General features: G+C 39.1%; 1 protein-coding gene across 1 annotated transcript in view; it reads right to left on the reverse strand.

Moving 5' to 3' along the window:
* Positions 1-1,446, reverse strand: part of LOC124289287 (techylectin-5A-like) — a 2,426-nt gene extending 980 nt beyond the window's left edge. Inside the window, exon 1 of the mRNA XM_046725898.1 lies at positions 1,432-1,446. Within this exon, the coding sequence (XP_046581854.1) occupies positions 1,432-1,446 (15 nt within the window). The remainder of the gene's footprint in view (positions 1-1,431) is intronic.
* Positions 1,447-13,751: the final 12,305 nt, after the last annotated feature.

The raw sequence follows: 13,751 nt of genomic DNA on the forward strand, positions 1-13,751 counted from the left end.
TTGGTATGCTTTGCGTTCAGTTACATTATTTAGCTACCGCAATACGCTGTATTTCTTCGCTTTGTTCCAATTTGAAAGTTAACATGGATCTATCTGATGCAATAACCAAAGCAACGACAAGTGATACATTCAGAATACAGAGGACCAAATATGCTTCCGTTTACGTTGCAGTTTATGGGTGCTCGTTAAGATTATAATGACTCGGAGGCATTTACCCTTTAGCGTTTTAGTACGGGCGGCATGTATTGGACCTCTTTCGGAAGCTGAGATACTCAAATTGCACACTGGTCGGTTTCAGGAGCAATAATGATAGAGCTTCAGTATGCATAATTTGTGTTATGTATTATTATTCATAAATACACCTGGGTATTTGGATCATCGCGTATGCACATTTCCACTCATATGACCTGTGGTAAGTAGTTCCTTGGGTATAGTTCCACCTTCAGTGGAACCAGTTGATGCTTGAAGTGGGTGTGTGTGTGTGATATTAATGTGTGTGTGTGTGTGTGTGTGTGTGTGTGTGTGTGTGTGTGTGTGTGTGTGTGTTTGTTCTGGTGAATATTGGCTTTTATGTTTGGTTTTTATATGTGTGGAGTCTTTTGGGTTTTTTTCTATGTTTATTGCTGTTGTGTGTTTTATTTTTTATTGTTGTTTATTTGCTTTGTTTTTATTTTTATTTATTTTTGTTTTTGTGTTTTGGGGGTGGGGGTTTTGTTTTGTTTTGTGTGTTTGTTTTGGTGTTTTTGTTTGTTTGTGTTTTGTTTTGTTTTGGGGTGGTGGTTTCTTGGGGTGTTTGTTGTTGTTTTGGTTGGTTGTTGTTGGTTTTGTTGTTGTTTTTTTGGGGGCTGATTTACGCCGCACTCAGCAATATTTCAACTATATGACGCCGGGCTCGAGTCTGGACCAGACAATCCAGCGTACAACAGCATGAACATCGATCTACACTTACATGGGATTAGACTGTCATGTGTCAACCAAATCAGCGAGCCTGACCACCCGATCCCGTTAATCACCTCTTACGACAAGCCTGGGTTGCTGAGAGATCAATTCTGACCTGTATCTTCACGGGTCGTCACAGCGCTAATTCAGATAACTCATCACCATGAGTTTGTATCAAGTACAGGAGATATGACAAAGGGCTTTTGAATAAATGTAAATGGAACATTCTCGGAACAAGCTCTTCCAGGCACACCCATGTTGAAGTATTTCTAATAATTTATCTGTGGTTTTTTGTTGGAATAATTACAATCAACACATTAATCAGGACAATTTCCGTGTCTGAAAAATCCTTCATAAATATCGAAATGTCAGGGTAGTTGTTCCGACCACAATCACACATGGTCCAAAACGCCATTACGTTTTTATTGAATATTATCTAACTAAGGGGTGTAATTTTCACCGAAATCTCCTCTTAAACCTCATCTTACTCACATTTGCTTCAACCATTGATGCCGTAAAGCTCGTCTTCACCAGAACGTTTCATTGAGTATTACAGAACATAAAATCGTTCGGCGTTCAAACGACGTGGTTTATGGCCGATTTGATGTCTTGAGGGAATTTGGGCAAAACCTTAACGACAACAAAATCAAATTTTCTTGTTCGTGTTATTGATATCTTTTTAGTAGGGTTTCTTTCAGTGCTAGAAATCGCTACTTTCAGTATTGTGCAACTTCACGTTCACGTCTCGACTTCCTGGTTATATGGTTAGCGTCAATCATTACAGACGTTGGCGACGTAATAAAGATCGTTCACATTGTTGTTGTTCTGATCCATTTGTCGTATGTGTATCAAGATGGAATGAATCACGTACGTAATAGCAAAATTGTAAAATTGCAAATTTGGATCTAATGAAATGGTTTTAGATGTGTGGTAGAATTAGTAGTGGAGTGTCTGAGTTTATTTTTTTTTCGCCGCTTTTAGCAATATTCAGCAATAATATCACGGCGGGGGGACGGACACGAAATGGGTTTCACACACTGTACCCATGTAGAGAATCGAACGGATCTTCGGTGTGACGATCGCACGCATCTAACCACTAGGCTACTCCACCGCCCCGGTAGTATTAGTACGTAGTAGTAGGAATAGTAGTAGTAGTAGTGGTTGCTGTTGTTGTTGTTGTTGGCTGACTTATCTACTTATTCATTTCTTACTTATATGGCAGGTTTTGCGCTATAACCTGTTATATAAGAAAGAAAGAATACTGGTGAACCAATCAGTCTTTTCGTGCTCAAAGACATTGGCAAGGTACTGTCATTACAAGTTCTTTAGGTGCATAATCCTTAAAACCAGTTTATTTGTGATGAAGAATACGTTCAACAGTGTGTTATCTGTAATGATAAATGTTTGAATTACTTCTGCTCTGAGTCTATTTCCCCGTTCTGCCATTAACGTTACCCAAAGCTACAAGCGTGATTATAGTCCTTAACCTTTCAGACGCTGAGATTGGTTGAATGAAACCAGGCTCTCTATTAAAGAGACCGAGGCTATAATCGGATATGGCTGCCAGCACGATTCTAAGAAGCTGAACGATATCCTGATGAATATGATATTATTTTATTGACATTCCGCAGCGGAAAATGAAATTTCGCTGGGTTCAAGGCTACTTTTCTTGCCCGTGGTGACAAGGCACGTGAGGACAGAGGAGTTATGATGGCTTGGCGCAGCAGTGTTGCGGCAGAGAATGAAGTTCATCAGGTCACAAAATGAAGGACAGATGACTCGACGTTCATCCACCACTATCGACTCACTTTATTACCAATATATGGTCAATAGCGAGGCTTAGAGCTTGAACCTCTCTGGAGATAAACTTAACGTTAACTGTTCATGAACAGTGATATCGGGCTCATCAACCGTTACAGTAATGCAGAGACAGATTGGTAATATGATTGTGTTCATATTCCCGTTGCAAACAGATTATGATATACTACCAATGAATGAAATGAAACATTATAACATATTTAAGAACTACATGCCCATACATTCAACAACACTCATTGCTTTAGAAGTTTGTTAATCTCGGAGTTACTAAATGGTTATCTGCTGATTAACTGGTTATATCGAATTAGGCCATAAAAAATATTCTTGTTTCTCGTCACTTTTTTAAAAATAAATATGGGTCATTCAGGTGGGCGGATTTTTATTTTACATTTATGTCCAAAACCGCTTGATTACTGTGGAAATTTAAACCTTTTCTACGCTAAGAAAATCCAAACTTTAAAGTGTGGAAAAATCCATGTGCACATTTTGAGAGTCAAGTTGCATTTTTTCTTATAGTAATTTTTTAAGTCTTCAGTGGGGTCATGAATTACGAGTAGGGCGAGTAATACGAAACAAAAAATATTTTTATATATGGCCTTACTGGAATTCCATGCAAATTACAAACTTGTGGATATCCAAGGCATTAACCCGTTACAGTAATATGAGACGAATTGGTGGCCTGTTGTGTTCATATTCCGTTACCGAAACAGATTATAATATACTACCAAGACATGAACGAATGGAAATAAGAACATTAAAACATTTTAAGAAACTAAACTACATACCACCCACATTTCTCATGATGACAAAAACAAGACAAGGTATGTCTATTCGAAGGTGATGTAGTTGATTTAGTATGATTGATTCTGGGCAATACGTTTCGTGTGTTTGCCGGTGGCTGTTTTCAGCCTGATATTCAGGTCAAGTCAGTTTCCAAATGAATGCTTTCTTTGCCTTGCTGTTTAAAGTAACATACAGCGTATGTTACAATCTCTGTTATCAGGTATGATTGGTTGGTTTTAGGTATTCCCCACTTGCAATTCGTGTCGCGAGAAACAGATGACGTTATATGACGTGACGTGAATATATCTCATTATTTGAACTAATTGGATATTATTATCATCTTTGTTGTTTGGCACCGATCATGATCTTATTCCATGCGTGTTGCCTGGATGATATATCTACCCAAACATTTGCCTATATTCGTACGCATCAATCTCTTACCAAGACAATACCCCAAGTGTTGCATTTCAAACTCTTACCAATAAAATACCCCAAGTGTTGCATTTCAATCTCCAACCAATAAAATACTCTAAATGCTGCATTTCAATCTCATACCAATAAAATACCCCAAGAATTGCATTTCAATACCCTACCAATAAAATACCCTAAATGTTGCATTTCAATCTCCAACAAATAAAATACTCTAAATGTTGCATTTCAATCTCCTACCAATAAAATACCCCAGATGTTGCATTTCAATCTCCTACCAATAAAATACCGTAAATGTTGCATTTCAATCTCATACCAATAAAATACTCTAAATGTTGTATTTCAATCTCCTACCAATAAAATACCCCAAGCGTTGCATTTCAATCTCCTACCAATAAAACACCCTAAAATGTTGCATTTAATATTTTACCGATGAAATAGCCAAGTGTTGTATTTCAATCTCTTACCAATAAAATACTCCAAGTGTTAAAGCTTGTGATGATGTGGGGTTTTTTTCTTCTAACGAACCTATCTTGTGTTGGCTGAAACATAACAAAAAAAACATATTTAATTTTGTTATTATTTTTGTCATTTTCCAACCGATGCCTTAAAACTTGCAAAAGATAGATCAAGAAAACAATGTTGAAGTTTCATAAGCTTTGCCTGAGGGTCTGACGTTTTTATAAAACGTAGATTGAAAGCTGGGTGAAGGAGGATATTTTCATCAAACGACTGTTTCTGCTTTGTTTCGTCAAAAAATGCTTTGTTTTATGAAACACCGCCACTGAAATGTAAATACCAGCACCCAGGGGCGGAAGTCTCTGATGTTTAGTTCTCGGAAATACTAATCAAAGTAATGTCTTAAAGGTAGGAGATTTTTTGTTCTTTTCAAAATCCTTGCACGCAAATCAAACAACAACACTGCAGAATGACATTTAGATACTTCACTAGCATACTTAATATTGCTTTCAAAGATATTAAAACCCAATAGGATTTCAATTTGGCCAGCAACCAACGCACTTTTCGGCGAAGCCTCTCTTAATTATCTGTATTGCCACTTAGTCAGGCGAGTTGATTAATTTATTTTTTAGTTTTAGTTCTAGAAATGTTAGGCGTTTTGTAAACAAATTGAGTTTAAATGACAAAGTGTGTTTGTGTGTTTTGAGTGGTATTTCAGAGCACTTTGAAGTACTGCTTTGTTTAAAAAGTATAAAGTTTATCCATTGAACTGAAGAGCAAAAAGCAAGGTATTTACTTGAAAATTGATTTTGATTAAAACATTACAAACCTTTTGAAAACTTAACAGTCCTGAACACACAACAAACGTAAAGGAACTATTCTATCCGTATCAAATACATGTACACCACCTTCGAATAGAAGTGAGTGAGTGAGTTAAGTTGTACATGGGTTACTGAAGGTTCATTCTAACCCGGACCTTCATGGGTACCTTCGAATAGAAATGACTTGCCACCATTTAACATAGGTGTATTCTTTGCCTGGTGGGGCAGTGGTAACCTTGTGGTTAATGCGTTCGCTCGTCACGCCGAGGGCCAGGGTTCGATTCCCCACATACGTACACTGTGTGGAGCCCATTTCTGGTGTCCTCTGCCGTGATATTGCTGGAGTATTGCTAAAAGCTGCATACAATACACCTCATTCACTCTGCCTGGTTTATATAGACATCGGAATGACCCAGATAGACGGTCTTGATAATATCCAATCATTATGCAAACAGGAATAATTATGTGCCGGGGATGTCAAATTATATCCTGGGATATCAAATCACCTCTCGTGTTCTTTCAGGATAAAATTCAGACATGCATTCATGTTCATTGAGCGACCATAAAGACTTAAAACAAGTTAGTATCGCCATCTCAAACTCATGCCTATCAGGATTTATCCATATATCATATAAACGTCTTTTGGGGCCGCCCTAATCAGTGCAGTTTGAAACTGCGTGATGAATGGTGTCGCAATGCGTGATAAATGACGTAGCACATCGTGATAAGTGATACGTATTAGAGATTATATCGGTTGTGACGACTGAATAATAATACAATGGATTGCCAGACTCTCGCTAGTTTGTTACCGTCGAAGGACCGGCATTTGTATTCATAGTCTGTCCATTTGGACTCACAACGTCTGAGGATGTGTCCTGTGTGATATTCCTTTACTGCTCAGAGGGAGAAGTGTTTCTTCGCGCATGCGTCACTAATGAACGATGGGATCTTGTTCGTGCCGGATTGTATTCCGGTTGTGGTTGGACACATGACTCATGAACTTCTTTTTCGCTACATTTTTAGTGTCCGAATTCTGGAATAAGTTAGCTTCGGTTTCGATGTTTCACGGAACGGAGTTTGTCTCCATATACGTTGTAGTGATCTGGCAGATCCGATATATGATCACGAAGTGGGTTTTCAGTGCCTGTAGACCAGCATGGCAGCATACAAGTAGACCTGTTGTTTGGCGCATAAATAAAACAACAATGTTAAAAGTGGTTTTTCACCCTCATAGGTGACCATATAGTGGCACCCATATAGCCGTTACAGCCTTGTCACTCACGGGCTGATAACGTATCACTGCTGAGGGGTAGCAAATGGGACACTATTTGGCGAAAGCCACAGGGTTTTGGAGGTTTGCGCCCCTGGCCTTTAAGCATTACCAGCATGCAGGTAGACTTGTTTGTGCATAAAGTGAAATAGCAATTTTAAAGTAAATTTCACCTGATAGACCGTAGGGACAAAGTTTTCGTATAACTCTGTGCGTGTGTATGATTCTAAGAAACCGAAGATCATAATCAGAGTGGTTTGTGAAAACTTTGATAACAGGATCCTGATATGTGTAAGGACATGATATTGCTCAAAGAACTGTCGCTCCTAACACGTACTAACTATCTTGTCCGGGGAATGCCCTAAATCATATTTAATTTTGTAAATTGAATCCCAATTTCTATTTGCAAATACACCTTCCCTTCAAGCCCTCGCATAGCTTCAATGAATCTGATCTTTTTATAGCGGTTCAGTATAAGGGTTTCTTGTGCAAGGTAAGGTATTTACTGATTTGATTTCCCACAGTAGACGATGTAATCATCGCTAGCTGAGATTCTCACGTCGTTCAAAGTAGCGGGAAGACGATTCAATAGGGCACGGAGTGTGGAAGTGATCTCCGATAGTCACCGTCCCTCTCAAGTCTTCCATTAATCCGGGCGAGTAGCACGGTTGCTATCTTATTGCGTTGAGCGAGCAACAATCACCAAATTGATCTGCTAGCGATCAGCTGGAGAGGAATTATCACCTTACCAAAACTCTCGACAACCGACTGATGCAGCTTCTTCGCTGCGGAATCAGCCAATCAATAAAGACTGCCTGAGATAATGTCGATGATTTTCAAGATGGCGGAACGAAGTGTCGTCTGCTTCGCATACCTGGGGAACACGGCTTCAGGGTACTCAAGTAGTCTCGCTTCATGCCGCGATGGTGATGCTAGACGTTTGTAACTTCTCTCTTATTTGACGTACGTACGACAATCGTACCAAAGGCTTTGCAATGTTAAGTGGCTGTGGTTAATGTAACACCGAATGCATAATGTCAGGATCATTTTTTACCAAAACGAAATCTGAAAATATAACAGAATCCACTTGCATATAAAAACGGAATATGACGGCAACACATCAGCTGCTTTGTGAGAGGGGTTTTGATCGGGGTATTTTTAGCTGGTTGTTTTGCTGGGTGTTTTGGTTTTTGTCGGGGTGGGGAGATGGAGTTGTTCCGTTGCGATTTATTGCTGATGTACTGAAAATATGTGATCGTCAATGCCCCTGGTTTATGTTTAAATACAATCAGAGATGTATTATTCGTTGATCCATTCGGATCAAATATTTGTTTGGAACTCGGACGGTAAAGTAGCTGTGGTTAAAGCATCTGCTCGTCACGCCGAAAACGCCGGTTTTATTAATTTGCTCTCTAGATGGACGCAATGTTTAGCCCATCTCTGCTGTGATATTACTTAGAATATTGCTAAAAGTGGCGAAAACCATATTCACTCACAATATATCTCATAATCCCGCAAATCACTCACACTCTGTTGAACATACATAAAACGGCAGTCGTGCGTCACGTCCTTGAAAACATGACCTTCAGGACGACGTTGCTCTCTCCTTCTTTAGTTTCGACGTATTCATGAGATGTGAGGCCTGTTCACAGTTTACACCAACGCCTGTAAGTAATCGACTCTGGAGCAGACAAACCAGTGATTGATAGAATGAGACTTTGCATGCCAATGAGGTCAAAGTCATAGAGACTGACCACCCGACCATTAAGTCGCCCTCGACATTGGGCTTGGGTCCCCCGGTCTAACGCCATACGATACAAGCACTGAGATGGACTACATAGAATCAGCAGCAGGATGATAAGTCGCAAAGATGTTGATCGAAACAACGCCATGACCTAACAGTGGAAAGAGTGAATTCTTGTCGATTAAAAACGAACATGATAGTCCGTTCCCTTGAATTGCGAATTGGAAATATATAGATTCAGCAAAATGTTCCCTCAATGCTTCATTGACAATTTCTCAGAGTCAACTTAAATAATTATGGTATTTCTTATATTCGGTCGGTGATTTCCATGGCAACCGACCACAACGAGAAAATGAGTTAGATCCATTTTTAATGATTATAAAATAGGCATGGTCCCTTCCAGGAGAAGTATTTTACATTTGGTGTCAAGGCAAAACCGATAAATTACACTATGGCGCCTTTCCACAACTCGACTGAAAGTGGTAATGCAGGATTAATGGCATTACATTGGTTTGAACTACGGTTCACGTGGTACTGTTGAGTCTTGACGGCGTGATGAATCTTGGTCATGTTGACGAACTTGTGAGAACATTTGCAGTAAACATACACCTACTCATGTTTCATCGTCTTATAGGTGAGGTGAAATTGAGATGGTTTGCCAGGGGTGAGGTTGGTTGAGATTAGGTTGAATACGGTTTGACGTCGCCTTTGAGATATTGGCGTGAGTACAGCGTAGTACGTATGCGTATGTTTTGTTTGTTTGTTTGCTGTTAAACACCGCATTCAACAATACTCCAGCTATATGACTAAATAATACATGATCTGGACAAGACAATACAGTGATTGAAGAAGAAGAAGGGTTAATTTTGTATAAAGGCCAAACGACCCATCCTACAAGGTCGTACAATAGTGATGTTGGTTACCATTTTCATACAAGAACTTGACCAAATGATGTTATTTTCGGATGATGTACATATGCTGCGGAGTGAATAATAATATCCATGGACCGTTTTCGGAATGTAACGCCGACGCATATCCTCATAGCGTTTACAAATATAAACTATATGGATTTCATCCTCAATTCTTTTACAATGTTTACATAACACAATATCATCACTGCAGCAGGCAGTACCTCTTCTAATATATTTGATACCTAGTGCATTACACCCTGACGGTGTCCTGATGCATTGACACCTCTAGCATTGTTAAACGCAAAAGGGATATGATGATATGTGTCAACCAAGTCCGACCACCCGATCTCGTTCATCGCCTGTTACAGCAAGCATGGTTTGCTGAAGACTGTCAGTTGCTAATACCAGACGGACCTTTATGCCAGTTTGACCGCTCTGAAACAGAAAGCGCAAAGCATTAGGACATCCGACTCCAGCGACTCTGTCTAAAGTATCAGGCAGGGCAAAACAAGTACCATCTTTAACGTCTTTCGGTATGACCACGCGCTGGGTATCGAACCACCGACCTTCGACAGTCCGACAGACACACCAAACACACAAAAAGATGCGTAAAATAGTTAAGTCTATACACTTATGGTGATCCTTGGGAACAGATATTGCAAGAAGTAGTAGTAAAATCCTTCCTAAATTTACAAAAATTTACAACCCTTGTAAATATGATCTTTACCATTTTGGAAATTTTGTGAATATGATATTTACAAATTGTAACTTTTTGTAAATGAGCATTATTTTTTCTTGTGCCACCCACTAGACCATGGTCAGATTATTGAACAAGTGAATGAATTTATTAACAGCTACCAACCACATCTCAAGTGCAACCCGATCACGTTTGTGATAATTTCAGACAAAACGTAAACAGCAAACTATGCTTATAACGAACACTCCACTAACGAACTGACATATATAAAGTCTGGGTTTGGTTTTGTCCAGGCCACATGCTTTATACTTAGTCGAAATGTGTAGCGAACAACGGTTATAACGAAATGTAATTAGTTGTCCCTTTGATTTCGTTATACATTAAAAAATAATCATAACAAATGTTAGTATGAAATTAATAATGCATATATACAGGACCACCAAAATCAAAAATGTATTCTCATTTTGCAATGCCTTGACTGCTGGGTTTTATCGGTGATGAGTGAGTGAGTTTGGATTTACGCCGCGTTTAGCACTATTAAGCAAATTATGGCTGGGACGCCAGAAATGGGCTTCACATATTGTATCCATGCAGGGAAGGGTTTATCGGACTATCTGGTATACTGTTTACGTCTTAGTTCAATCGGGCGTTTACTGCAACCACATGAACTCAAGTTATACATACTATAATCATATTTATTATTTTTGTTGATATTCCAGATTGGTGGAAGGTTCCCTACAATGGCATTATTCCTCTATATATATCGATGAAATCTCGTTGACTCAAACTTGTTAAACTCGACTTGTATACGAGACCAGTGAAAACGCCTCGTCTGTTTAATATTTTCATTTATGCACAATGATTCGGAATGACAAAAGCCCTGAGCAACATGCAGGATACGCTTACCTTTTCGTAGCATCACTATGTGATAGTGTTTCATAAACACCATGATGATAATACACTTTTCGAGAACACGACTCTGATTTTAGCGGATATGATATTACGAACATGGAAAGGGTTTCGTGGGTTTTTTTTGCTTTTATTCATACTACCTCTCCCATATGTAACCACTATTGTCTTCGATGCGGCAATGTACGATACCTCAAAACTACAAACGTTTACATACCGCCATTTACTTCTACAAACATTTTTTCTTTACCTTTACAAACTCACTGCGGCAATTCCACAAACATATCACTTTACCTTTACAAACGCAATGCGGCAATTCCACAAACATATAACTTTACCTTTACAAACGCACTGCGGCATTCCACAAACATATCACTTTACCTTTACAAACGCACTGCGGCATTCCACAAACATATCACTTTACCTTTACAAACGCACTGCAGCAATTCCACAAACATATCACTTTACCTTTACAAACGCGCACCGCGGCATTCCAATAAACATATCACTTTACCTTTACAAACGCACTGTGGCAATTCCACAAACATATCACTTTACCTTTACAAACGCACTGCGGCAATTCCACCAACATATCACTTTACCTTTACAAACGCACTGCGGCAATTCCACAAACATATCACTTTACCTTTACAAACGCACTGCACCAATTTCACAAACATATCACTTTACCTTTACAAACGCACTGCACCAATTCCACAAACATATCACTTTAACTTTACAAACGCACTGCAGCAATTCTAATTAAAAATAACTTGATTTCTACAAACGCAATGTGCCAATTCCACAAACATATTTCTTTACTTCTCCAAACGCACTGGGGCAATTCCGCAAACATATCACTTTACTTTTACAAACGCACTGCACCAATTCCACAAACATATATTCCTTACCTTTACAAACGCACTGCACCAATTCCACAAACATATTTTCTTTACCTTTACAAACGCACTGCACCAATTCCACAGACATATTTATTTACTTCTACAAACGCACTGCGGCAATTCTACAAACATATCACTTTACTTCTACAGTGGCACCGCCAAAATTTGTACTTGCTGGAATTTTCTCCTTTTTGATGTTCATGATAAGTAGATGCGGTTCCCCTTTGTTGTAAAAGACTTAAATGTTTGCTAATTTGTTCTTTGTTAATTACTTTCCTTATCTACTCTTTAATATTGGTGGGTTTAATCGCCCGGAATCGAACAATATATGAAACGCAATAAATGATGTCAGTCTAGATGGCCGAATAATGGACTGGGAGCAAGTACCTAACATAACACTGGGAGTTTCTTAGGAGATTAACATCATGTGTTGGCCAGAGGTTTCAAATGAGATATTCCCGTGTTTCAAATACTCAATAACACCCGGAAATTGGCCAACACATGATGTTTATCGACATTGTAAACACAAAAGTAAACCAAAAGGCCCACATGGCTTTACATCGAGTACGGGTACAGTAGTGAAGTGTCATCAGATGGCCGTTTCAGCTAGACAACAATACAATTGTGTGCGATATTTGTACGTGTCAATACGCAGTGAATAGTCTTGGAATTTCCGGAAATCGAATACGATTTGATCACGTTTTCAACCAATCAGATTAAAGAACACGGTGACTTTGGTTTAAAATTTCCATAACATCTCCCCAGATTTGCTTTAATTTCAAACATATTCAAAAGAAATTTGCTGTCTCAGTGAAGAGCAGCATGAAAGAACCAGTCAATTAGTACTTCATGTCAGTCTTCATATCTAACCTTTTCCTCTTCTCTGTAACGACGCGCTAACAAATTAAAGAAAGATGCATGATTGCACGCTGCAGGTGACTAAAGTCACCTTGCTCTAATATGGGGTCCCTTTAAGGTGTGCCATTCTGAGGCTGGAGGCCACAATTCATCTATTTCTCCTTCTTAGAAGAGTTCCAATCCATAAGGGAGGTAACCGCAAATGATTCCAAGGACAAACATTGCTTTGTGGGCTGCATTATCGCATTTCGCAGGCACTTTGATTTGAATTAATTCCCAAGGGTTGACGCGTATTTTCTGGCTCCAATCAAACATCTGACAAGCAAAGAAAATTTTATTGAATCTCCTTGGCGTAAACCACACTCTTCAGGGTTGTAAATCAGCATACCTCAATTTGTTACTGAATTGGCATTCCTAGCCATTTCCATACGATCGTAAAATGTTCCTATATCAACAATTAAATGTTTTTACACATAAACGGCCTTGAAGAATCACAGAAGTTACTCCATGCGATCTATCGTGGTAGTGGGCCGAGTGAATTGAAGCGAGCTCACAGGTCGTCGCTTGGCCATTCAGAACCCTCCCCTGCAGCTCGCTCCGACCGCTAACACGCACACACGGAATAAAGCGGTGAGCACCTCTTCAAGCGAAGTCTATCAAACCTGTTCCACGGTTATTTTATTACTCCTTTCTCAAATGAGCTCACAAATTCGGAGGAAAGGTCTCTTTCCCGCCAGTGCACTACTTTATTAGACAAAAAAGGTGCTTGTTTCGTTTTTACCTCCTTGAGATTAAAGGCAAATACGTCGATGTAAAATGACAGTAATTTGACAGAAAAATGAGAATGTTCGAATTCAATCAAACCTTTTTATGCATTTCTCCAGCGGGTCCTTGGGTAATGATGGCGTCTTTCTGTTGCAATGATTAATTGAAACAACCACTCGGTGTTTGAGTGCTTTTACGCTTTTACAATTCGTGTACTACCTATATATTTTTGTGGTTTCCAATTGATGAGAACAGATGATACCCTTGCTGTAGATATTGTATGGCTAGGAAAGACACTTCAATCAGAGACCTACAGAGAGTAGCATCGATGTCCAACACGATCATGCATTGGGAAGAATAGCAAAGCTTCCTGTCTCTGGAGGATAATTATGAAAATCGTATTTAAAAAATTCTATAGTCCATGTTTTATTCATCAGTCACTCACC

This window comes from Haliotis rubra, unplaced genomic scaffold, assembly GCF_003918875.1.
Source record: "Haliotis rubra isolate DU_JTF1 unplaced genomic scaffold, ASM391887v1 Scf439, whole genome shotgun sequence".
Taxonomy (NCBI): Eukaryota; Metazoa; Mollusca; class Gastropoda; order Lepetellida; family Haliotidae; genus Haliotis; species Haliotis rubra.